Source organism: Arvicanthis niloticus, chromosome 11, assembly GCF_011762505.2.
Source record: "Arvicanthis niloticus isolate mArvNil1 chromosome 11, mArvNil1.pat.X, whole genome shotgun sequence".
Taxonomy (NCBI): domain Eukaryota; kingdom Metazoa; phylum Chordata; class Mammalia; order Rodentia; family Muridae; genus Arvicanthis; species Arvicanthis niloticus.
In genome coordinates this window covers 56,271,042-56,297,697 of record NC_047668.1, presented here as the reverse complement: position 1 = coordinate 56,297,697, position 26,656 = coordinate 56,271,042, and the positions used below count along the sequence as shown (strand labels likewise).

Below are 26,656 nucleotides of genomic sequence, written 5' to 3'. Positions count from 1 at the left end.
TGGACTAAGGGACCAACAAATGCAATTCTCTGCATTTTTCCCATTGGAGTCTTAACTAAGAGGTCCTCCTTTGCTTCTTTTTGCTTTGATTTTTGAGGCACGGTCTCACTTTATAGCTTGGTTAGCCTGCAGCTGGCTATGCAGACCAGCAATCTCCTGATCCTCTTGTTCTGAGTGGAAGGGTAGACTACAGGCATTCAACACTACACCTAGCTTGTGCTTTTTTTGCGGCAGGGTCTCCCTTTGTGACCTACATTGGCTTCAAACTCATGATCTTCTTGCCTCAGCCTCCCAAGTGCTGGGATTATGGTGAGGAACATGTCTTGCAGAATGAAGATCACGGCTGACTAGGAACTGGTTTCTTGTTTAGTTTTACACCAAAGATCAGGGTCTCAACAAATCAATGCAGCCAGCAGACCAGTGTTTGCTATTTGACTTTACTCTATAAAAATACACAACTTAAATACGTATGACACTCTGTATACAAGACATAAACAACTGGTAGATTTAACACTTTCAGTTATTTCAACAGAAAGCAAATATGTAAGTTACCTTGTAAGAGCATTCACAGTCAGGGAAAGAATGTGCAGGAAGCGATCAGCGCAGGGAGCTAACCCAAACTGTCCAAGTCGTCAGTGACAGTCCTTTTTCCAAGGGCCCAGCACTGAACTGTGTGTTAAGACTCAGACCCACTGCCTGGCCAAACCACAAGTAAACCCCTTCATCCTCCCCAGGGAGAGGTAATGGAGCAGTCGATGTCCAAGGGGCAGTAACTATGCCTAAAACTGTGCTCAGCCCCAGGATGAGAAGGATGAACAGCTCTTGGCTTGAAAAGCCCGCAGTGGAAATTGTTTAGCTCAATTTTGCAACTAAATTCATCTTTGAAAGTTTTATAAAAACACTGGGGACTTAGCTCCATGGACGGCTGCATGAGAGACTTACCCTTCCAGAACCTATGAGCTGACCTGGAAGGGAGCACTGTCATCGCCAGAGGCAACATGCCAGCCTCCTTGCTTCCTAGCTTCAGATGGCAATCCCTCTGTCCTCCTGCCACGATCCCTGACTCAGTGCTGGAGGGAGGTCCTTGTTCTACTCTGATGAGCTTTCAGCCATTTAGCTACCCGACCTACGGCTCACTGACCATCTAGCTGCCTGACCTATGGCTCAATGAACTAAGACAGAATTAGGTATGAAGAAGTATTTATCACTTGAGATTTCAATCAGTGAGAAGATACTAGAGTAAGTTTCCTGAGGTAAATATAAGCCTTAAAGAATGGTGTACAGTGTATAGAAGGACAGCAATTTTATCCTCAACATCTGGACTCGTAAGTTAACAGGCTGGTAAAGCCTCAGACACATTTAAATGGAGAAATAAAGTGGCAGTGCTTAAGTAAGATACTGAGAGTGAAGACCAGCAGTTCCCAAGGAGGCACAGGAGGAGAACACAGACGCCATGGGGAGGATGCTCTAAAGTGCTTTCAAAGGCTGGAAGACTAACTCTGAAATGCCTCCAGGGACTTCCAACAAGGTGAAGATGTGACACTGGTTGGTGACTCAGATGGAGAAGGGCACAGCCTTTTTTTTTTTTTTTTTTTTTTAATAACAATTGTTGAAATATTTTATCTCATTTTTTTGGGTAAACAGGGTTCTTTTAAAAAAATTTCAGCCACTGAAATGACTGAGTTGCGACTCTTGCTGATGCTCTGAGATCTTACTGTGCAAATAGTTTTCAAAATGTCAAAGGACAAAGCACACACCTGCACCAAGAATTTAAATGAATGCAGAAGTCTGTATGGATCACGAAGCCAGGATTCAAACTACTTTTCATTCTGAGGCGTGCTTTGTTGTTTCTTAGTGCTCTGCTGATGGACTATAGAAATCAGAAAACTTCTGGGACCCTGAGGCTTCACTTTTTCATTTCATTACTATAAATAAATACATAAATACTACTCAGCCAACCTAGATGTTAGTAACTAAGATATCAGAAACAGAGTCTCAAGATCTAAGAATCAAGCCCAGACTACATTTCAGCAAGTCACCTGAGGGATCCTATTCGGATAGGAAGACTAAAGTATCCTGCTGTAACTGTTCATCTGCCCATGTTGTTGAATGAGGTGAAGACTGGGCCCTACACTCGGGCTGACAGCACCACGCACAATCCCTTATCCTCATGACTCCTACTTTCCGTTCTAAGAGCAGTAGATAATCAGATGTTAGGCATGAGGGAAGCCTCAGGCAGAAATGAGGCCCACAAGAACTTTGAAGTAGAGTTCAATCATCTCAGAATCATTCAAGGGCCAGAAAAGCCATAAAGCCATATACCAGATCTCCTTATCTTTTGTATACAGATCTGAGTTCATTAAAACAACATTTTAAAGCTCAGAGATCGAGCACAGCCATGCAAAGGGAGGCTACTCTACAGATGGACAACCCAGAAGACTGCAAAGGTTTAGACGGTAAGACAAGAGCTTGTCGTCTTAGGTTAGAGAGACGTTATCTGACAACCATTATGGGATAGGTATTTAAAAGTCATCCTTCAAGTTCCAGGTGGCACAGGTGGCTGCACCTCAAATAGGAGGACCACAGCTCGGAGGGATGACGGGAGCCAAGCAGCGAGCCTGCTCTCCTAGGGCTGTCATGAGTCCCAGTGCTCCATGAGCTCCACCAGCTTCGTCCGCTCCTGTGACCAGGCAGGGACAACAGCACAGGAAGGCTTCGCTATGCGGAATGAGTTTTCATACTTGTAGTTTAAAAATACTATTCAGAAATTTGGAGTCTAAGCAGAAACTGAAGGGATTCTGCCCCCACACAGGCCCAAGATATCCCACTGCGCCCCAAATGGATCCTACTTATTCAAGTCAGCTGAGACCAGAGCAATGGTAGAGATTCAAGAAGCAAAGCAATGGCAGACACGGGATGTAACAAGAGTGGGGCGGGAGGAGAAGCAGATTAACACGGGTGCAGAGGAAAGAGACCGGCTGTGGAAGAGGACCCGCCTGCCTCTCTCACAGGGCCAAGTCTTAGGCAGGGCCCCTCCTAGTGCCCAACATGCCTGAGCTCAGGAACGGCCCAAGCTGGCCTTTACGTCTGTATGGTGTGACTGCGTGCACACTCCCGAGTAATCTACAATGCGCCCTCCAAGAGCTTCTGTTCTGGTTTCTGGCCCCTCATTCCCAGGGACACAGCATCCTTGCTGCTTGCTACTAGCAAGTATTTCTAGGGCAGAGCAAAGACCTGGGATCCAGGATGAGCTTCAGGTTCTCCACTGCCTCCCTCTCTTAGCACTGGCTTGTCTCCCCCTGGTGGCTGGAGAAAGGACGGAGTCAGTATCCGAGAAGGGCAGGTAGACAGAACAGTGTCAGCTCACATCACATTCTTCTACAAGGTGCTTGTTTTTCTTTGAAAGTCTTGCCAAGTAATCCAATCCAGACTGGCCTCAAACACACAATCCTCCTGCCTCATCCTCCTGAGTGCTGGGATTGCAGGCACAAGTCACCATTCCTGGCTACTAACTATAGGCTGATGGTAAAAGTACTAACCAAGAAGCTGCTTGGGGGGGATGGATGCAAGGCTCCCAGGGGCTGGGTGCTGACTGCTGGTTCCCGTCATTCTCTTTCCTGTTGTCATTCCCTTCTTTGATGGTGGGCAGATGGATGGATGGTGGGCTGGTGGGAGAAAGCTCAGATGAGTCACAGCCATGGACTTTCACAGGTGAATGTGTAAGTGATGATACAATGACAAACACTGTTATCTGGCAATAAGAAATGAAGTGCATAAGAGATGTGGGGCTATCTCTCACACAAAGGCGGTCATCTCACTGAGAAATGGCCACAACACGGTAACAGGTACCCATACTATTAACTTACACACAAGGGAACAGAACAGTGAGCATTTGTGAAGGAAAACTCCATGTTGGTTTCACCTCAAGGGGAGTCTGTTCACACTTGAGCTCGCCTGTAGTTTCCTCTGCCTCTACTTGATGTTTTTCAGGAGGGCTGTCCGGGCATTCACAACTGCTTTGAAGGCATCTTCACTGCCAGGAGCTACGCACTTGTCTGGGTGAAGCAGCACAGCCAGCTTCCGGTAGGCCTTATTGACTTCCTCTCTGCAAAGAGCAGACAAGTTCTGTCAGTGACCAGGTCGGCCTCAAATCTTGCTTCCCAGTCATCTGGACAACTACACATCTCCCATGGAATTACCTCCTTTTCTCAAAGGTAGGACTAGAAGAATAGAAAGTGACAGACAAACAATAGGTCACACACAAGTAGGAAAATACAGTGTGTGAGGAGACAGTCAGAGAAGGATCAGCTGCAGCTGGGCTTCTCCAGACACTTAGGGGCACAGAGCAAGCCTTCGCTAACTGAAGGAATAGGAACCTGCGAGCCAGAGGTAATCCCTCAAAAGAAGCTTCTAGAAGAAGAGGAACTTGTGATTAGCATGGGGTGGAGGATTCAGAGCACCAGGGGAGGAAATGGTAGAGGCCTATTTCTCAAAGTTAAGAGACAGATGGGTGATGACCACAGCAACCCAGGCCTGAGAGCAAAAGTTCAGCTGGAAGCATCTGTGAGAACAACCAAGGGAAGAGAGCTTACACAACATGAGGCAAAAGCCAGTGGAAGCAGCGGATGTACTCAACACACAACCAGAGAAGATAAGGGGGGAGACACTGAGACAACTCCATGGTCCAGAGTATCGGGACCTGGCTGGAGAAGGCCCAGAGCTGACAGGCTCCCTCCCTGTCCCCACTCTTCATCATCCTCGGGTGCCAGGCTCCTGTGGAGTTCTGTCCCCACCACATGGTTTTACTTCTCAGGATTCCTTTTGTCACCAGGGTCCCTGTGATCCTGTCAGCATGGCATGGTGCTGTGTTAGGTGCCTTCACCGTTGTTTTTATTGGAAGGACTTCTCATGGCACGTTCACAATTAATATATGCTCTTTGCAGCTTGGAGATGGTAGAAAGTCTGATGTCAATCTGGAGTGTGACCTTAGTCTGGGGTCACAACAGTAACTCCCTGTGTTTTAGGCAAAGAAGCCAGAGCTTTTCCAGCTGCTAGATGAGTCCTGATTTCCTTGTTGTAGCTTTGCATGTTATATTCTACATATGCAATACGCAACCTTTTGTCAGCTGTGTGTGTAGTGAATGCCTCTCTCCCTCTCTCTCCCTCTCTCTCCCTCTCTCTCTCTCTCTCTCTGTGTGTGTGTGTGTGTGTGTGTGTGTTTGTGTGTGTGTGTATGCGTGTGCACCCTGGAAGCTCTGGTAGATTCTAATTAACTGAAGTCAATAAAGAGCAAAACATTTCCTCTTTCTTCAATACATACTACTTAACATCTATTAGTAAGGAGGTGAAGACGTTCCCTAATAGTGGAGACAACATCACTTGCGAATGCACGGAGGATTCAGAATTAGACTACAGAGAAACCAAAGGGAAATGAAGACACCAATAAACTTTTGCTGCATACATGAACCCATCTGAGTAACACCTGAGTGTGAGCACTCTTGGCACACGGGCCCCACCAGCCTTCCCAGTTCTCCCCTCTTTGCCTTGGGTGTGAAGATATGCCATGAGGCCAAGAAGAAGAAGAGAGTTGCTGCTGACACGCAATTTCAAGGTCAAGTGTTTCCACTGTGGCAGTCAAGCTGCTGAAGGGCAAAACACGGTGGGTAGTATGATAAAAGAGACCCTAAGCACTTGAGAGGCAAAGGATGGGGGGACCTCTGTGAGCTAAAGACAACCTGGTCTACACAGTGAGTTCCAGCCCAGCCAGAGCTTTAAAAAAACAAACAAGCAAACAAGCAAACAAATAACAAAAACCAACTCCCCCCAAAAAAGTCAACAGCATTAAAAAAATAAGCAAAATGAAACCCTCATAACCAGTCACACATGCGTCATGCGTTACTAGCAATTATCTTACCACGATCAGTAATGAGTTGGTTTTGCACAATGAAGAATACTTTGTTTTCCTTTTCCTTCTGTGTTGGAGACTGATCCCAGAGCTGTGTGTGTTAAGTTCTTTACCACTGAACTAAATACCCCCCATCCCTCTGTTTAATTTTTCCTTTTGAGAAAGAATTTGACTAGCCCAAGCTGGCCTCAAGTTTGTACTCTCTGCAGATGCCTCAGTACTGGGAGTGCAGGTGTGGGTCACTATACCCAGCTTTTCCTAAATAAATCTTTTGAATATAATAGGTAACCACACATACAACAAATAACCATGCATACAACAGGTGACCACACATAACCCAATCACACATACAACAGGTGACCACACATAACCCAATCATATACAACAGGTAACCACACATAAGCCAATCACACATACAACAGGTAACCACACATAACCCAATCATATACAACAGGTAACCACACATAACCCAATCACACATACAACAGGTAACCACACATAACCCAATCATATACAACAGGTAACCACACATAACCCAATCATGGCGGATGAATGAGCAGGTTCATGAGAAGGCAGCTGGGCAGACAGTGCTCCTGGGTTAGGACACACTGCTGTCTCCTGGGGCCTCAACGAGCACCCATTTCAGTTCCCCAGGAAGATGGGAGCAAGTTGAAAGCTTCTTCTTCTTCTAAAATTCTATGATTTAAAAATTATTTTTTGTAAAGTTTTCTTAGGTTGTGTCAGATTCTTGCTCAACACAGTCAAAGGTGAAGCAAACCATTCCTCAAGTGTTTACGCAGAAACAGGACACAGCTCGCTCAGCAGGCAGGGCGCCTTCTGTTTCATTTCTCTGTGTTAAGTTAGTGGGGCAGAGTCCTTATAAAACTTATTTCCATACATCTTCAAGATCCTAGCCAATCAGAAGAAAGACTGTGTAGAACTTTTGGCAACACAGCCTCTTCCAGAACTACGCATCCTAAACCTGCTTACCTTGAGGCCCCGGGTCTGACTCCCAGCTTCTCCCAGCTGTCCTTACTATTCCGGATTCTGCGAATGGTGTCTGCTTGTTCTTTGGTGAAACTAGCACTGCTGTTTGTGGTAGGACGCTTCCCGCCATTTTCACACAAGTCAACTATGGACATGTAAAAGGTCTGCAGGAAGAAAACACACCCAGAGATGATGCTCTGAAAGAGGAGCGCCCTTCGCACACTTCAGTAACTCTTGAAAGTCACAAGTGAAGGAAATACACTTCAGCTGAAAGATACCGCAAGACTGTTTTCTCAGGGGGAACTATTCGACGCCCCTGCCCACCTGGAACTGAGGGCAAAACCCAGGGCCTGGCCATTGAGCTAAATCCCAACCCCCAACTACATATTTTTAAAACAGAGAGAGTATTAGCTAACTTAAAATTTATTAATTAAAAAAATTAAAATGATTCATAATCCTATTCTCAAAGAAACACATTTGAAGTTGGTAATAACACTGTCAGAAAACCTCAAATAGTGAAATATAAACCTTTTTCTACCCTGAGTCTTTCTTTCTCCCTGATAGAGCCGTCATTAGCATCCCCACAGAAACATCTGTTAAAAGCAAATTTCATGTACAAATACATAAACATGTACACAAAGGATCTCGGGTGAACAAAATGCTTAGCAGTTTGCAGTTTCCCTCATAATATATCTTGCCCAGGCCTGGTAGTGCATGCCTGTCATCCCAGCGACTTGGGAGGCTAAGGCAGGAAAAGCAGGAGTTCAAGACCAGTTTCAGTAACTTAATGAGACCTGGGCTGTGGTAGGCTGATTGCTTAACATGAGCAAGGACCTGGGTTCAATCGCTAGCTCCTTCTTGGAATCTTCCTAAATTTATGGTCCTTCTTTGCTTTCTCATGACTTCAGTATTCTATTATGTGGCTATACCACAACTTACTTAATCCCCTACTCCTGGACTAGTCAGTTGGCTAGGCTTTGGGGCATAACAAACAATATTGAATTGTTTGGTTTCTGGTTTTGGTTTAGTTTCTTTGAGACAGGGTCTCACATTGCCTAGGCTGGCCCTGAACTAGCTACATAGCAGAGGGCGATGCTGACCCCAAGGTCCTCCTGTCTCTGCCTCTTAAGTACTAGAATGACAGATGTGTCATACCATGTGCAGCTCTGTAGTGTGTGTGTTCCTGGGGAACTCAACTTGAGTTAAACTGAACAGATGCACAAGGCAGCTACTTTCAGGCAGTGGACAACAGCAAACAAGAAATCACTGAGATGAGCCACTAACCCTCTTCTGGAGGCCATATTTGGATCATATAGACGCAGAGTCTCACTGAGAGAGAGGCAGAGGCAGAGGCAGGGATCAGAGTTTGAGGCTATAACAGTGGCAACAGCAGCAGAGAAGGCAATGGGCAGGAAGGTGCTGGGTGGAGCTGGACCCCGTCTAGGTGGGGGTTCCTCGAGGGGGGTTCCTCGAGGATTTCTAGCTAAAAACTAGGTTACTCATATGAAAATTGAGGCCACCTGAAGCTTAGCAGACAGGAACTAAGAAGACAACCCATTTTTCCCCCCTAGGGGAAAAACTAGCCCAAGACACTAGAGCTTGCTTGGCCTTCCCAGAACACCTAATTAACACTCAGAAAATCTCTGAGGCACCACAGAAAGGCTCAGGAGTTTCACACACCTTAACTAAACCCAAAGCCAAGAGCCAACACAACTGATGAAAGACAGACTTTGGAAGCTGAATCCTACCAAATTAGAAGGTTTAGGGAACACTCTGAGCTTCCTTCAGATCTCTGACATTAAAGCAAAAATGCAAGCTTACACGAGTTCATTGCAATACACCTTCTGCAACAAGAAGCGACATTCTTCTGAGAAGGACAGAGAAATATGCAGGGTCTCTACAATGTTGCCTTCACAGAAATCAAAACATCACTACCACACAAAGAAACAAGAAAACATGAAGCTGAGCTGGCTCAAATGTTGGACTTAATAGGTTTCAAAACAACTGGCTATTTTTCAGAAATACTGAAAGAAGATAAGGAAAATATATCTTTAAAAACTACTTTATTTGGGTGCTGGAGAGATGGCTTAGCATTAAATGCACTTACTGCTCTTGAGAGGACCTGAGTTCAGTTCCCAGCACCCATAGGGTGGCTCACAATAGCCTGAAAGTCCAGCTCCAGGTTATCCGACACCCTCTTCTGGACACTGTGGGTACAGACAGGAAAGCACATGGTGCACATACAGACAGGTAAATGCTCATATACGTAAAATAAAAACATAAATCTTTTCTAAAATAGGCTGAGGAGATGGCTTAGTTGGTAGGACCTGCTACACAAGCATGAGGCCCTCAGTTGAATCCCCTTTTTAAAGACAGTAATGTGTGCTTGTAACCCAGCACTAAGGAATCAGAGACAGTGGTATCCAGGGGCTTGCTGGCCAGTCAGCCTAGGTGAATTCATGAGCCCCAGGCTAGTGACAGACCCTGTCTCAATAAAACAAGGGGTAGCACCTAAGGAATGACCCCAAAATTGTCCTCTGGCATCCACTTATGTACGCTCGCAGGTGCACACATACACACATACACACATACACATATACACACACACCAAAAGCCAAAAAAACAAAACAAAACAAAAGAAACAAAGAAAGCAGGCTAAGCAAGCAAGTAAACAGCACCTCCATGGCCTCTGCATCAGCTCCTGCCTCCAGGTGCCTGCCCTGCTTGAGTTCCTGTCCTAAATTAAGTCAAATAAACCCTTTCTTCCCCAAGTTGCTTTTTGGCCATGGTGTTCCAGCTCAGCAATAGAAACCCTAACAAGGACACCTTCTAAATGGATCTATAACCAGGCCCTGACTTTATTACTTACTGTTTTAAGTAGCTTCCTTTCCTAAAAATTATTCAAAATTAATGGTTTATAAAAGTGACTCTGGTGCTACGGAGCCAGGAGCAGGGTCAGTGCCCACAGCCGCAGCTCTAAGGTGGGGAAGTGGCAGACAGGTGGATCCTGGTGACCCTCTCGATGCCAGTCGAGACAGCTGGTGAGCTCTAGTTCACCAAGAGACACCCCTGGCTCAAAAGGTGGAGAGCAAGAGAGACACCTGACTTCTGTCTCTACACCAGAGAGTGCACCTATACACATAATGTATACACATATGCACACACAGAGAACAAGAAATGGTCATCTACTCAGACTGCCATGTGAGCACATCCTTCCCCTGCCTTTTGGATTTTTATGTGTGACCAGCTAGATTCTGCAATGATGGTCTCCTAGTCTCTAAATTAAGTGAGCTGGGAGCTGCTCTGTGAGCACAGGGTCACATAACCTGCGTGTGGCTGTGTGGCAAGTCAATTTTGTCACAGTAAGGCTTCATATGAATGTAACACCATTATCCAAAGATTTTTTTTTTTTTTTTTTTTTTTGGATTTTTGCTTGTTTGTTTGGTTGGTTGGTTGGTTGGTTTTTTTTGGGGGGGGGGGATTGGGTTTTTTTGGTTTGGTTTGGTTTTTTTTGGGGGGGGTGGGTTTTTTTGTTTGTTTGTTTTTGTTTTTGTTTTTGTTTTTTCGAGACAAGGTTTCTCTGTGTAGCTCTGGCTGTCCTGGAACTCACTCTATAGACCAAGCTGGCCTCAAACTCAGAAATCCACCTGTTTCTGCCTCCCAAATGCTGGGATTAAAGGCGTGTGCCACCACTGCCAGGCCCAAAGATGGTTTTGAAGAGAGATCTTCACCTCAGTGAAGCACAGTAACTTGCTAACCCTGTTGACCACCACAAAATCCTAGAGTGTTTCTTCAAGACACAAATTTCAAGGGTTTAGTCAGACATGGTGGCATATACTTTTGAGCCCAGCACTCAGGAGACAGAAGCAGGCAAACCCTTTTGAGTTTGAGGCCAGCCTAGTTTATATAGGAAGTTCTAGGACAGCCAAGGCAACATAGTAAGACCCTGTCTCAAACAAAATAAAAGAATTTCCTCAGGCGTGAAGGTTCACTGTGAGTGTCTACTTGATGGGAGTTAGAATCACTGGGGAATGTCTGAGGGCTTTGCTACGTTGGGCTTGGAAGACTCACCCTAACTATGACAGCACCATCCATGGGCTGGAGTCCTGGACTGAATAGAAAGCAGGCAGAGCTCCAGCCAGCGCTCACCTTTCTCTGCTTCCTGAGTGTCTGCTCCAACCTTCTGTCACTGTAACTTCCCTGCCACAGTGGCCTGTTCCCTTCAACTGTATCTAAAACAAACCCCTTGCCTTCCTTAAGTTGCTCTGGTCAGGTGTTTTCTGACAGCAATGAATACTGTAACTGAGACACCAGGTGACTAGGATGATGAGCCAGGTCTGCCCGACAACACATCATTCAGACTCTCACTCCCTCCACCCTACCCCTTCTTTGGCAAAGTCCCATTATTGTTTTGCTTCTCGGAATCTTAACTATGACCTGCCCCAGCTGGCTTTGACACAAACCCTAGAATGGGATGTCTGGTTACCTGGAACATCTCATTGATTCCCTCTCCAGTTTGAGCTGATGTTTCAAAATACAGGAACCCTTTGCTTTCAGCCCAGAGACGCCCCTCACTTTCATCGATGCAGCGGTGTTTGGAACAGTCAATCTGAAATAAAGTCAGGATGGGACAGAGAGAGGATCCACCTTGTCCCACTATACCTTAGCGCTGAGCCTCAGAGCTATGTATAAAACTATCAGGCTAAACAGGACCAAACAACAAAGCCCAATGACAGGTTCTCTGTCTAATTTAGACCACACCTCCCACTTCCTCCCATGGGAAAGCCACTGCTGGGTACTTCATGAAAGTTGCATCATTACCTGTCCTACCCAAGAGGCCATCTTCTGCTGTCTGTCATGAACAATCCCTCCCACCAGGTCAAGCTACAAATATTAGGCTTTTCCTGTGTAGTCCCTAGACTGTTTCCTCAAGCTGGAACCCAAGGTAAAAAAATGAACAAAAATCCAGTTAGACCAGGTTTTGTGGGTTTTTTGTCTCTGAACATGTTTTCAAAGACTACTTTTTTTTTTTTTTTTTTTTTGAGATGGGTATCACTATGTAGCCCAGGCTATCCTGGAACTCACTCTGTAGCCCAGGCTGGCCTTGAACTCAGAAATCCTACCTCTGCCTCCCAAATGCTGGGAGCCACCACTGCCTGGCTAAGGCTACTGGTTTCTATGTTAAAAAATAACACGCCCCCATTGTGCATGTGTGTGTCTATGTTTGAAGACTGAAGACAGGGTCTCACTAAACCACCCATGCTGGCCTGGAACTCTCTACATAGCTCAGGTTGGCCTCAAACTCAGAGGCCTCCTGCTTTTGACTCCTGAGTCCTGGGATTTCAGACAAAACCATATACCCAGCTCTTTCCTTTTCATGTCCTCAAATCACAACTGTGTTAGCACACCCATTCAGAGCAGTTACCTTGTTGGCACATACAACAAAGACAATATTGTCCATGTTCCCCTGAGGCCCAAGCTCCTGCTTCATTTCCTCCAGCCATGAATCAAGGGCATCAAATGAGTCCTTCTGCCCAACATCATAGACCAGTATCACACCTTGTGTGTCCTTGTAAAACTCATTTCGGACCTGCGGATGGAAGAAGAGAGGCAAGAGGTGTTTATGCTGTGATCTTTATAAGAATGCACCTCACAGCAGGGGCAGTGGTGACACATGTGTTTAATCTCAGCACTTGGGAGGCAGAGGCAGGTGGATTTCTGAGTTCAAGGCCAGTCTGGTCTACAGAGTGATTTCCAGGACAGCCAAGGCTATACAGAGAAACTCTGTCTCAAAAAAAAAAAAAAGAAAGAAAGAAAGAAAGAAAGAGAAAAAAGAAAAAAAAAAAAAAACAAGAAAAAAGAAAAGAATGCACCTCACAGTCATTAACAAACTTTCATATTGGGAGTACTCATTATCCAGTGTCTCAGTATCATGTATCTCAGTATTTACTGGCTTTGAGAGGATTTTATATAAAATCAAAATGAAACAAACAAATCTGTCTGTAGGTCAGGAGAATGTTTAGCAGGAAACAAGGGCTTGGCAGTTGGAGGCAGCTCTCTCCAACTGTAGGTAGACTTAGAACAGTCATGTAAAGACTGTCTCAGGAAGGTCGGGGAACAGTCAAAAGGAATTTCAAGCAGAATGACACCATCCTGGGCAACAGCTGCCACCATACAACCAGCACCGAGGCAGAGCTTCCCAGACTACTTGAGGGATGAACACCTCAGAGGCCAGTGCAATCGACAAGGAGCAGAGCTGAGGAGGCAGGCAGCTCTAGGTTCACACTGACCAGAAGTGTGTGACCTTTGTGTGACCTTGGCCTGATCACATGACCTTCACGCACTTCCTCATCTTTCAAAGGAGACTGTACAATGGCTGGACTAGGGGAGACCATGAAGACAACACACTTAGCACGGCACCAGGCGAAGGGTACACACAGCCTCTTCTCCGTTCTTCTTCACATTCTGTCTGACTGTCCTGAGATCATTCATCAGAAATGGCAATTTACCTCTGGGACATAGCTGCACCTCTCAGAAGAGTTGACAGGAAGTGCAGGGTGAACTCAGGTAGAGGCAGTGAGAAGCTGGGTGGGCAGGAATTCTGGTGGGAACCTTGACAGAGAACAGAGCTTTATGTTCTTTTCATGAGGTCCCCAGTGCACTCAGACTCACTCTAGCTGAGCATTAGAAGTGAAGAAGCAGGGGATGGTGGCAGTGTCAGCTACAGCAGCATTGAGGACGCTGAGGAAGGGACTGTGAGTTTATGGCAAGCTTAGATTGCACAGTGAGTTTGAGGCCAGCCTGGCTACATTAAAGGTGCATGCCACTATCTTGCCAGAGTTTAAATTTTTCTTTCTTTCTCTCTCTGTCTCTCTCTGTCTCTCTCTGTCTCTCTCTGTCTCTCTCTCTCTCTCTCTCTCTCTCTCTCTCTGTGTGTGTGTGTGTGTGTGTGTGTGTGTGTATGTGTGTGTGAAAGGGGGGTGGGGGGGCGGAGAATGACTATGCACACAAAGGTGTGACCACAGAGGTCAGAAGAGGGAGTTGAATTCTCTGGAGCTAGACTGACAGGAGGTTGTGAGTCGCCTAACATGGGCTGAAACTCAAACTTGGCCTACTGCAAGGGCAGCAAATGCCCTTTAACTGCTGAGCCATCTCCCCAGCCCCCATTTGGAGTTCTTGTCTTTAATCTTTCAAGTATAATCTTATATTTTGTATGTGGTCTCTCCTGTCCCATTTCTCACCACCTAACATTGCAGAACAGAACAGACAGTCAACTCTTTGGCCTGTGAACCACCACAGCGGTTACACTGGTCTCTATTCCTTTTCTCCTCTCCTCCCACCTCACCTCACACACTCCACCCCCACCTCTGCTGTTTTTGTTTTTGTTGGTTTTGGAGATAGGGTCTCTTGTAGCCCAGGCTGGCCTCAGAGACGCCATTTAGCTGATGATGACTTGCACTCCTGATCCTTCTGACTCCACATCCAAGGATTAGGATTGCCACACGCACCATCATGCTTGCTGCTGTTTGCACCTGTAGCACACTCCTGTCACTTGCTGCCATTTTCACTGCTGGCAGCACCTCCAGCTGTGTTCCACACTAAGGTTTCACTGCAGGTCAGGTCTTGAGACAGAGAGAGAGAGAGAGAGAGAGAGAGAGAGAGAGAGAGAGAACACACGTGGTGATAGATTAAAGCAAGCTATTGCAAGGCACTCAAATTCAGGTCTAAGCTTGGCAACTAGCTACCTGCATAGTCTTGGGTAAGTTGTTTTATCACCCCAGCCTTAGTTTCCTTACCTGCAAAATGAAAAGGTCAAAACAGACGCCTCAGTTGACACCTACAGCTCCGTTACTCTAGTCTTCCAAACCAACCGGCTACGGATCACTGGCAGGAGACTCAGCACATTCCAAGTTTACTTAGGAAGCTAAGGGAAGGGCAATGTAAGCTAGCAAAGGCTGAGACAGCTTCTAATGTAACACTACAGAGGGCTCAGAAAGAAAGTTCCTACACTACACTACAGAGGGCTCAGAAAGAAAGTTCCTACACTACAGAGGGCTCAGAAAGAAAGTCCCTACACTAACACTACAGAGGGCTCAGAAAGAAAGTTCCTACACTACAGAGGGCTCAGAAAGAAAGTTCCTACACTACAGAGGGCTCAGAAAGAAAGTTCCTACACTACAGAGGGCTCAGAATGTTCCTACGAGGGCATCTAATGGAGACTGCATGTTCTTCAATGGAAGACAGGTTACATTGCCCCTGGGGAAACCTGTCAAGGGGATTGGTAAGAGCTGAAGCTGCATCAGGGAGTGAGGAAGCTGGGGATTGTGGGATGTCTGTGGATGTTCATGACATATGCTGAGCAAGGACACACTTTGGAGAGTTTGGGGATTAGAAAGTGGCTTTGGTCTTGTCAAAAAGGAGTAAGGTTTGCACCACAGACAGCAACTCCAAGACACAAGAAAAGAGCTCAGACTATGTCTGTGACAAGGTACTTCAGAAGAGGTGACTTTAGGAAGTTTCTATCAATTAATACTTCTATTTTCACAAACTCCTGAAAAAAACCTAAAGCATTTTTAGATTGCATTAATAGGAGTCAAATATGGAACAGGGGAGAAGAGACTTCGCAGTCAGACATATCTAGAATGATGTATTAGAACTTAGTGAACACCAGCTAACCAGGGACACCTGAAAAGATTCAGTCTCTCTCCTCAAAAGCAAGGCCAGAACATGCTGAAGACAAAGGGCAGCCACAAGGAGATGCTGCTGGTGCCAGCTTCAGCCCTGGACAGGGTTAGCTCACAAAGCTGCTAACCTGTCACTTGGCTCCCTGTTCTCGAGACACTACCATACTCCACCCTGCATAATTCTTAGCACACCCGCGGCCTCTCAGTTTGACTGTCATGTCCCTCAGTAGAACTTTCTGACACTGGGAGACATTGGATCATGGTATTAAATGAGCCAGCACTTGCCATTGGCTTAAGGAATACTTCTCTAACATACTTTCACTCCACAAGGGCATGGGACATGCTTCCAGTGTCTAGCACTGAAACTGACATACAGCTAGCCACAACTGGCAGACGACCATTGTGTTTAAGAGTCCACTGACCATCGGCATCTTTCAGCTTTCCAATGAGATGACCTTTGTATAATCCAGGATCTGCATTAGTATGTCTGGTATTCAGAACACCGGTGTCAGACTTAAAATCAACCAGCCCTCTGTGCCTTTCTCACTGACCATGGGCTCTGCTTAGGAAACTGACCACACCTGGCATAAGCTTTACACATCAAAGGGAGCTGTTTGCCCTCTATATCCTAGTGCTACTCACAAAGTAGAAACGTATGCAACCATTAAAAGATCCCTCTAGAAAGATGGGAGCAGCCACACATCCCTGTATTCTTCGCTAAGGACACGGAAAAATCCTGGACATTATATGTAAAGTATGACTTCTAAAACCTCTGAAGGATAGAGAGACTAAGGCAGGTGAGCTAAGGTCCTTGGGACCAAAGGAATGGTGTGCTAGTGAGATCTGGGAATTCTTTTGCCAAGACCTGGAGAAGTGTCTCTAGGTGTCTAGAGAATGCCATGAGGTACAGACAAAAGCCCTGTGGAAAGCCGTGTCTCACTAACAGAGGATACAGTAAAGAGGAAGCTAGCAAACAAAAAGCTTCAGACAATAACTACTCAGCTAAACACCCATGGGGGCGGGGTATCTCCTGCCCTAGTCAAGACTGAGGAAACTTTGGAAGTGAAATATGACCATGGAAATAGAAGGCTTAGTGACTGAGGTCAACAGCTGAATGGAGGAGACAGGAGAAAAATCAGTGACTGAGGGACCGGCTGGAGGAGGCACAGTGACTGAGGGACAGGCTGGAGGAGATGCAGTGACTGAGGGACTGGCTGGAGGAAGCACAGTGACTGAGGGACCGGCTGGAGGAGGTGCAGTGACTGAGGGACTGCCTGGAGGAGGCAGAGGCCTTGTGCTCACAGGTAAGCACTAGGGAATCTGGAATGTTACAAACACAGGGTTGCACCTTTAAAGGAGGGGATGCATAACCTGTTATTCACTCAGAAGGCTGGGAGTGGACCTGTTAACAGCCTGGTGACCTCTGTAGTATCTGTGTAGCCAAGTCCCCACAGGACCTTCCCCCACACCTGTACTGTGAGCTTGTTCTCAGTCTACAGAACTCATCTTTATGGATGGTGTCACATGTACTTTACAAAGGATTTTGATATAGTCACATCCAATCTTCACTCAGCTCACTCTGTGCTTTATTGTGCACACAGGATTGAGTTATTTATCACTAAAAAAGTTTTTTTTAACCAATTGTATTGTGCTTAAATATTCCTAAAATAAACAATTTAGGGTCAGACTCCCTAAGTTTGAACACTGGCTACTAAGTCACGCTGAACTGAACTCCTGCAGACTTGCTCTGCTGCCTGTGGTGGTCACAGAGACCACTGCCCAGACTCTTGCAGCCAGCCAGGCAGCAGCTACTGCCAAGCTTGATGACCTTTGTCCAATTCCCAAAGCCACATGGTCGAAGGAGAGAACCAACTCCTAAAAGCTGACCTACACACACACATACACACACACACACACAGACACATGCACACACACACACACACACACACACACACACCATGGCATACATGTGCCCACACATATACACATAAATAATGTAGTTTTTAAAAATCAATGTAACAGCAAAAGATCACCCAATCTGAGTGGTGTGTGTGTGTGTGTGTGTGTGTGTGTGCATGTGTGTGTGTGTGCATGTGTGTGTGTGTGTGTATGTGTGTGCATGTGTCTGTGTGCATGTGTGTGCATGTTTGTGTGTGTATGTATGCTTGCGGTGGGGGAGACGTGAGGAAGGACTGGGACACAGGACTATGGTTGAATGGACCTATTGGACTAAAAGATCAATCAGAAGACCAGTCGTGCTGAGAAATGACATGAAGAACAGGAAGCATGGTGGCTGCAGCCCCAGCAAGGTGGGAGTCTGAGACAGGCGGACTGAGAATCTGGTATGAGGCTAGCCTGGGCAACACAGCCAGTCCTGCCTCAAAAGAGAGACTGGCTGGAATGTCTAAAAGTGCTAAGGGCCACAGCTTACAGATTCAAGAAGCAGCGCAAAGCACAAACAGCAAACACAGCCCCTCCCCCAATCCACTGAACTGAGTGAAAATGAAGACATCATGCCAGACTTTGCAGACACTTGAGGCAATGCTGAGGAGAGAGTCCACAGCACTCGCTGCACAGAAGAGTCTGCAATTGTAACTCAGGCTCTATCTCAAGAACCCAGAACAAAGGGCCAAATAACACCAGGGCAAACAGGAAGAAGGAACTAACAACGATAAGGACAAACGTGAAGTTGCCAAGCCAGCAAACGGGAATGTGTGCTCATGGGGGGACTGGTCTGCTTCGGCTTCTTCCTGGGAGGCAGCGTGGCTGGGAAGTGACAGGAAAGGTCACACTAGACCCTGCTGTGAAATAGTGACCTTACTGAGCCACTACACCCATGGAGGACTGTGACCACTGAGCCCTTGCACTCAGGGCTGAGGTATGAGGTAAAAGGCCAGCGTCCTCTTACAGTGGAAATGACCGATACATTCAAATGTTTGAAACACGAGGCATGAAGTTTCCATTCCTATTCCAGGAGAGTGTAAGTGATCAAGGACTACACTAACTTGAGGCTCGGAGGCCAGCCACTAATATGAGCTAAACTTTACCGATCATCTGAACACTGGTCATTTGAATTAACTCCCCACTGTCTCCAATGTCAATATTGGACTTAAGTTTTCTTTTTTTCCTTTTGTTGTTGTTATTTATTTTGCCAAGTTTGTTTGTTTGTTTGTTTTTTGAGACTGTTTTTGTATAGCCCAGGCTATCCTGGAACTTACCTTGTAGTAAAAGAAAATTTTAAAATAGGCCCAAACTAATAAGAATAGCAGGGCCCAGTTAATTAGTCACAGAGGATATAGAGTTACAAGACAGAGGCTTGTTAAATCATCCAAGGAACTAGCTGGCCATGAAAGATAAAAAGTATGCAAGGATAACCTTGAAAGAACAGAGATATGTCCAAATGAGTAATGGGCCACCTGGTGTTCTCCAACCTCCCCCTTTGGGCCCGCTCGGCATTCCAGGAAATCATAAGTTTAACCAGATGTCCTGCTGACTTAGATAAGCACCCACTTACACAGCCTGCTAATGTTTTTTTTTTTTTAATATATGTATAAAATAACCAATCATGTGTACCCGCGTGAAAATCTCCCACTTCCCCCAACCCTTGCCTATAAAAGCCCTAAACCTTTGAGCCTTTGGGTCAGCTCCTCAGTCTCCTGCGAGAGATATGTGCTGACCCGAAGCTCTGCTATTACACTGCCTCATGTGTTTACATCAAGCTGGTCTCTCGTGAGTCCTTGGGTGCGCACCATCCTGAGACTTGAGTGGGGGGTCTCCCTTTGGGGGCCTTTCAGTAGATCAGGCTGGCTCACAGAGATCCACCTTAAAGCTGTGCATCACCATTGTTCAGGCTTTTTGTTTTGTTTTTTAATGGAGTTTAGTTCAGTTCAGTTTAGTTTAGTTTTTTGAGACAGTGTTCCTCTGTAGCCCTGGCTGGCCAGAACTCCCTCTGTAGACCAGGCTGTTCTCAAACTCACAGAGCTCCATCTGCCTCTGCGTCCTGGGTGGTGGCAGTGTTCACCACTGCCCAGCTTTTTTGCTTTTGTTTGCTGGTGGATTTGAGTTTTCTGAACAGGCTTTCTTACCTCAAAGAAGAAGGGATGTCCAGCCATGTCAAAGATGTTAACTTTGATTTCTCTGTCTCTGACTTGGACCCTGAAATATTCAGATGGAAACAATCTCAAAGGTTGTGTTTTTGCACTGACATTTATAGATTTTAAAAGGAAACAGGAGTGACATTTCCAGAGGTTTCTGCATCCTCTTCTTAACTCCAGTTAATCCTTACAACAGGAGCCAGCAAGTTGGCCAACAAACCCACCTCCTTGTTTGGAACGCACAATCCTTGAGTAAGCACCCATCTTGCACCTCGGATACTTCAGTGCACAACCCTGAACCAACAAGTTGCCCCACTTACCAAAGGATCATCCCAGCTGAGCTTGTCATGAGTGTGGGGGTCCTAAGACACCTGTTTGTATGTAACTCTGACTTAGGGGAAGCCCTCATCCCAGATGGGTAAAGACTTTCTGGTGTCAAGAGGAGCACCCACATCATAGGTGACCCCTCACCTATGTAAGCAAAATCAACTGGTTGGTTCCCTAGGTAGAATCTTGCTTTGGTTAGTCATGGAGACCTTGAGAGGAGGGGTAAGCACTCTTTACTTCTTCCTTGGGAAGGAATTTCAGAATACTCATCACGAGATAATCACATTTTAAAAAATCAGTAATAAACAGAATGGCCTATTGAATAAGTCCAATTCACCCCGTCTCAACAGACAAACCAGTCCCAACTCTGTGGCATTATACAGCCATTGCCATCGTTAGATAAGCTGTGGGCACAGCTGCCCTGAACAGAACGCCCCCCACAGCACGGACAAGCTCCTATGCTCCAAAGTAGGAAACAGGAGAGAAAAGGTAGAGAGAACTGTGGGTTTCAAATGAAGAGCTTTGTAACTCTCAGTCAAGAGCCACCAAGTTCAAACGTTAAATTGTGCAAAAACATCTCCTGCTGCTTTCAATTAAAAATGGTGATAGAATTTATATGGAACTCTTGGGTTCTACTTTGTCACAGATCTGAACTACTTTAATGCAGTCTAGGACACATGTAAACTCGACCCTGCCCTTCATACAACTGACATTCTGCTGTAGATATACCTCGCCAATTTTATCTACCTTCTTGAATATTGCCTTCATATTCTGATATGAAAAGTTTCACCTCTAAGTATATCAATATTCATTGAGCAGTCAGCAGGAGAAATAAAAATCCCTTTTTACAGGACTTACTTTGGATGTAGGACATAAAGAAATAAACTTTGACTGACCAGGAAATTTCCTCCCTGCTGACTACCTTATACAGTACCAGAAGATGGTATGCAGGATGCTGGGGGAGAAAGGAGATCATGACCTCCCTTAGTGGTGGAACCTACATGCTACAGTGCAAACCTGCCTGGCAAGACACATCCACTGGTGTAATAGCGGCATGGCAGTTATGAGGTGTGGTGGTTTGAATAGAAATGGCCCCCAGAGATTCATGTGGTTGAATGCTTAGCCCTAGGGAGTGACACTATTAGGAGGTGTGATGTCATTGGAGGTGTGGCCTTATTAGAGGAGGTGTGTCACTGTGGAGGCGGGGCTTTGAGGTCTTAAATGCTCAAGCTACACCCAGTGTGACACACATCCAGTCTCCTGGCTGCCTTCAGATCAAATGTACAACTCTCGGCTCCTCCAGCACCACGTCTGCCTGCACACTGCCATACTTCTTGCCATGCTGATAATGGACTGAACCTCTGAACCTGTAAGCCAGTCCCAATTAAATGTTTGCCTTTATAAGAGTTGCCTTGGTCACAGTGTCTCTTCACAGCAATAAAACTCTAAGACATGAAGGTAATCAACCACTTTAGGATTATGTAGGAAGCCTGGGAAGATACATACAAGAGGGAAACTCTTGGTTTTGTTTTGCTCAATGTCATTCTGTCAAACTGCCGTCTCAATATTTATGTTTAGACCCATAGACTTGTGCTGCTTTCAACTTTGGTCAGAGAAGCTTCTGCAATGAGTAATTAACCAGAAACGCAAAACTGGTCAAAGCATCAAGTATAAATAACTATGAATGCTTAATTATGGATGGTCATCTTTATCAGCCTTGACCAAGACACTTCAGGGAACACCAAGCAAGAGGTGACAGAAGGAATGAAGGAGCTGGCAAGGGGGGAAGAGGGCTGTGAACTGCTGGCTCTGGTTATGGCAGGGCTGCTGTACACATCAACTCACAAAACCTGGGGTTTTTGTGATCAAGACAGTCAAAATTCCAGCATTGATAAAAGACCCTCGGGGCCCCATCCTTGGGTGGAAGACCTGCTGGCAGTTGGAGGCTGTTGAGGGAAGGAGAGTAACTATCTTTTGGGGGTGTGGCCACTGGTAGGTTGTCCATGCCAGTGGATGGCCTCACACCCATGCAGAGATGGAGGTAATGGTGTGTGGATAGAATCCAAATATATTATACAAATGCATAAAACTTTCAAAGAATGAACAAAAATATTAGCAAAAAAGATACCCCTTTCTCAAAGTCAGGGATATTAAACATATACAAATAATACATGCCCTAGCAAGCACCACAGACAATACAGAAAACTCTAACGTGTGTGTCACATACAGAGTCCACCACAGGCAATACAGAAAACTCTAACATGTGTGTCACATACAGAGTCCTCACTGATAAAGAGCCGCTCAGAGGCTGAAGGCGTGAAAGTCTGTGTTTAAGAAATGTGCTTTGTCCTGACTTTGGTGGTGCTTTTCTTGCTGCTTTCTCTCTCCAACCATTCCTGGTTCAAACAAATTCCCACTTATCCCCAACGTCACTGTTCTCAGATCTACATGCTGGATTCCAACAAGCTATGAAGATCATAAGCCAACAAAAGAAAAAACAGCCTAAAAACACACTTGCTGGTCAGACCTGCTTGCACAGACGTCTGTCCTAAGATGCTCCAGCTGCCAGTCAGGCTTTGTCTTGGTCTGCCCATTGCTGCCAAGCCTACATCTAAAACCAGGTCTGGCCTGGCAGGCACCTAACGCACCGGCTGGCTGACAGGATGGGACCACACACCTGAAAAAGTCCCTTAGTCCTGTTTTCTCTGATTTATCTTCAACGCCTCTACGTCAGTGTGACCCATGCACACACTCTGAAGTAGATGCAAGCTATCTTAGGACACAATCTGAGCATCTGTGGAATGCACAGGCCAGAGGAACAATATACTTACTTTGTGACTCCATAGTCAATCCCGATGGTTGCCAGGTATTTAGACACAAATCTCTTCTCACAGTAGCGCTTTATAATGCAGCTCTAGAAAGTCGAAAGTGCATGCGTTTAGTGATACACACTGAAAGCTCTTGGAAATAAGCACATTTCTTCACTAGGGTTTCCTCAGTCACCCCAATGAAAATGGAAGAGTTTTCAAAAGCAACAACTGGCTGACGTAGCAGTGGATGCCCAGAGAAACAGAAGCATCAAGAAATCGAAGCCAGCCTCAACCACATGAGACCCTGACTCAAAACTAAAACAAACCTCCGAAAGACAAGAAGAAAACAAAACTATAATGTACCTGAACAAGTATAAAAAAGTGATGGTTTTATTTCTTTGGTTTAAGAGGGTTCCTGGCTGACCTGGAACTTGCTATGTAGATCAGGCTAGCCTTAAACATGTCTCTGCCTCCCTAGTACTAGGATTAAAACCACATGCCACCAAACAGGCCACAAGTGATGACTTAAAAGAAGAAAATCTAACTCTCACCTTCATACTAAATATGGCCGTGTTTCAGTTGTACTGCCCATCACTGTGACCTTGTCTTCTGCAGATCTTTCCCAGCCTTACACAGTCAACACCATTCAAGTATCCACACCTAGCCTTACTCCCTCCCAGATCCACATGTCTAAGCGTCTACTGGATGGTGTCTACTCAGACATCCTGCCATCATCTAAATCAACATGTCCCCAAATGAGCTGAGGACAAATGACAGTAGCCGGTCTATGTCTAGTTCTGTTAATCGAGCCATGATTGCCCCAGTAAAAAAGGATCAAATTATTAACGTCATATTTGATTCAGGGCCTAAGTCCTCAAGTCTACATTATAATTATCTTTAGTGCCAATATCCAAAAGCAAAAACCCACATGAATAAAATATATTACATCTACATAATGGAATACATTTCTATGATATGAAGAACATACTGATATATGCCACAGCAAAGATGCACCTTATACAAATTACACAAATTATAAGTAAAAGAAGCCTGTAGTAAAAGATAGCCAAATAAAATAGCCAAAATGGGCAAATCCATAGAGGCAGGAAGTGGGTTAATGGTTAGGGGAAACAGGGAGAGCCTGTTAATTGCTGGGGGGGGGGGGGGGTTTCCCTCCAGGGGATGATGAAAATATTCTACAATGATCATGGTAATGGTTTCATAACTCTGAATGAAATGAAAACAGTGAACTCTATTTTTGAAACAAGTGAACTCTATGTGAATTCTATCATATGAAGCCTTTTATTTTAAATTTTTTATTTCATTTTTAACTGTGTATATGTGTGTGTCTGTAGATATATGCATATGTGAATGCAGGTGCCAGTAGAATACAGAAGAGGGTATCAAATCCCCTAGACAGAGATACAGGCAGTGGTGAGCCACCCAACTGGATGCAGTTGTTGGGAACTGAACGCTGGCCCTCTGCAAGAATGGCAAGTGCTTCTAACTGCTGAGCTAGCTCTCAGCCCTCAGTAAGCCTTATTTAATTCAAGAAATTTTAAGATTTTCAATCTTTGGGGACAAAAAAAAGTTATTTCTAATATTTTCCCCTCCAATTTGAGAGAGAGAGAGAAAGAGAGAGAGAGAAAGAGTGAGAGAGAGAGAGAGAGAGAGAGAGAGAGAGAGAGAGAGAGAGAGAGAGTGTGTGTACACAAACCCTGTGTCAGAGAACAACTTTTAGAAACTGGTTCTCTCCTTCTACCATGGGTTCTTGGAACTGAATGCAGGTCACTAGGCTTATACAGTAAGGGCTTTTACAGCAGCTCACCTGTAACACCAAGGGCTTATTCCTTTCTCTGTGGGTAACTTGAGATTTCTCCATGCCCCTTGCCTATAATCAATTCAGCATCTTGCACTGACAGTCAGTGCACCCCAAAATCCCATGCCAATTTTCAACGTCTCCTGAAATTACCTAACATGCTCATTCATCACTGACCTTGTGTCTCTTTTCACATACTATGCTAATTTTGATAGCATATTTTTAAAATAGTAGTGAATAAAATAGTGGCTACAGTTTCATTTAGTGTATTAAGCATATTTTTCAAAACTGTCAACATTTATCTATTTAGAAAGCCAAAAATTAGGTGGAAACAGGAGATTTAATTAAGTGCACGGGTATCTTTCTTCAGTGGCCATCCATCTTTCTTTTTGAGACAAGGTCTCTCCTGGGACCTGAGGCTTGCTGATTGGGCTAGGCTACTTGGTCAGTGGGTCCAGGGATCCAACAGTCTGTGCTTGCCTAGCTCTGGGATAAAAGCTTTTTGCAGGGGTTCTGGGTACAGGACTGCTCTCCATGCTTGCAACTCCCTTTGCTCTTAAAAAAGAGTTGGAAATGTTAATCTTCAGCGAACGCTTTTAACACATACATGAAGGTACATACGTAGAACGGGAACATGGGAAATAGTAAAACACCAGAGCATGTGCTGAGCGCCCTCCAGCGCGGGCACTGGTTTACAAGGTATGTAAACGGTCCCGTTAGGTCTTCTGCAGTTGGTTCAGGGAAGACTCGCTTCCGATCCCTTCCCTGTCACTGTCTGTCGACCTTGGGAATTCTTAACCAACAGTTTCCGCACGTTAAGGGAAGAAAACGAGTAATAAGCATCTAAACTCATTTAGGAAAGGCCTTGGGTCACCCTTCCCTTCCCATCTGAGAGGAAGTTTAATAGCTAATAAGCAGCAGATGGAACACACAGAAAGATATTATTTTTTTAGAAAAAAAAAAGAGAGAGAGAGAGTTTTCCGAGAAAAATGGGAGTGACAGTATGAGAAATTAAAACAAAAAAAAAACGCAGGCTCCTGGGCGGCCAGTGCACGTCTTCTGAAACACACTGGGTTGTTATGCTCTGGTGATGGGAATATAGCCTCCTAGGTTGTTCAGGGCTACAGTTTTCGGGATCTAACACCTCACTGGCACCTCTTTAAACAACAAGGCTATCAACAATTCTCCCCAACCCGCAGGTCCTGGACCCCTCTCCCGGAAAACAGATTTGGTATATAAACTGATCATGGACATTGGAACCTAAGCCTCCTTACTACCTTCAAATTACAAAGATCAGAGGCCACTCCAGACACCTTCTTAGGGCCAGTGACGTCAGTAAAGAGCCAGCAACGCAAAGGTCAAAAAAGGTCAAGATAGTTTTCCTCAGGTGGATACAAGCAAGCCCCCGTGAGCAAAGCGGACAGAGAGGAGGTGGAGCTTCAGCCTGTTGAGTGGCGGCCCTGCTAGCCAATGGGTACGTCGCTGTGGCACACGGAAGTCCTGCCCCTCGCAGCACCCGGTACTCACTTTCCCCACTTCGGCGTTGCCCATGGAGATGACTTTGATGCGGAGGGACTTGGCCAGCTCCTTCCGCTTCGGCACGTTGGGCTCCATAGCGCTCGCTCTGCCGGGGCTGCGGGTTCTGGTGTCCTTATGCACCCAGCCAGCCCGTCCCTCAGGTCTCGTCGCCCAAAGACGGAGCCGCTGCGCTCGTCACCACCCCGGCTCCGCAGCTCGCCATCCCCACCACTGCCTGGCGGGGAACGGATGCGGGCGGTTGGGAAGCGGCGAGCTGCAGAGGGCGAGCGGAATCTCGCGATGACAACGCGCCGTGATGTCATTGAGGGACCCGGGAGGACTGGGTCTTGGCGACCTGGTGGGCCAATGTGGCCCGGGCGCAGGCGATTGGGGTCTCTTTTCCTGGCTCCAGGATTGGTCTGCATTTGGTGGCAGAAATAGAGTTGCTGTCACGGGGAGTTTTTGAAATTTAGTGTAAGGCCCAGTCATGCCAAAGACTTTTTTTTTCTGGG

At 45.7% G+C, this 26,656-nt stretch overlaps 1 protein-coding gene across 6 annotated transcripts; it reads right to left on the bottom strand.

Moving 5' to 3' along the window:
• Positions 1-1,576: 1,576 nt before the first annotated feature.
• LOC117717059 (dnaJ homolog subfamily C member 27) lies at positions 1,577-26,446 on the bottom strand. Of its 6 annotated transcripts, none has more exons than XR_004607858.2 (8): positions 26,154-26,446; positions 22,829-22,911; positions 19,662-19,731; positions 12,318-12,482; positions 11,379-11,501; positions 6,896-7,056; positions 3,923-4,105; positions 1,577-3,665 (listed from the first exon to the last, which is right to left on the bottom strand). XR_004607858.2 is itself a non-coding variant. In XM_034514279.2 (7 exons), exons 1-7 carry the CDS (start codon positions 26,238-26,240, stop codon positions 3,973-3,975), a joined length of 822 nt encoding a protein of 273 aa, XP_034370170.1. In that variant the 5' UTR covers positions 26,241-26,441; the 3' UTR covers positions 1,577-3,972. The 6 variants fall into 6 exon arrangements, 2 of the variants coding, with proteins under 2 accessions (XP_034370170.1, XP_034370171.1); XR_013113284.1 differs by having other exon boundaries at positions 3,539-3,665; positions 3,867-4,105; positions 26,154-26,391; XR_013113283.1 differs by having other exon boundaries at positions 3,611-3,751; positions 3,867-4,105; positions 26,154-26,391.
• Positions 26,447-26,656: the final 210 nt, after the last annotated feature.

Bases quoted from the DNA above. Each gene is read 5' to 3' on its own strand.
- LOC117717059 (XM_034514279.2), bottom strand. From the start codon at position 26,240: ATGGAGCCCAACGTGCCGAAGCGGAAGGAGCTGGCCAAGTCCCTCCGC. The intron at 19,732-22,828 runs GTAAGTATATTG...TGAATATTTCAG, and splicing joins ATTGACTATGGAGTCACAAA to GGTCCAAGTCAGAGACAGAG. The intron at 11,502-12,317 runs GTAACTGCTCTG...ACTTTATTTCAG, and splicing joins TTGTTGTATGTGCCAACAAG to ATTGACTGTTCCAAACACCG.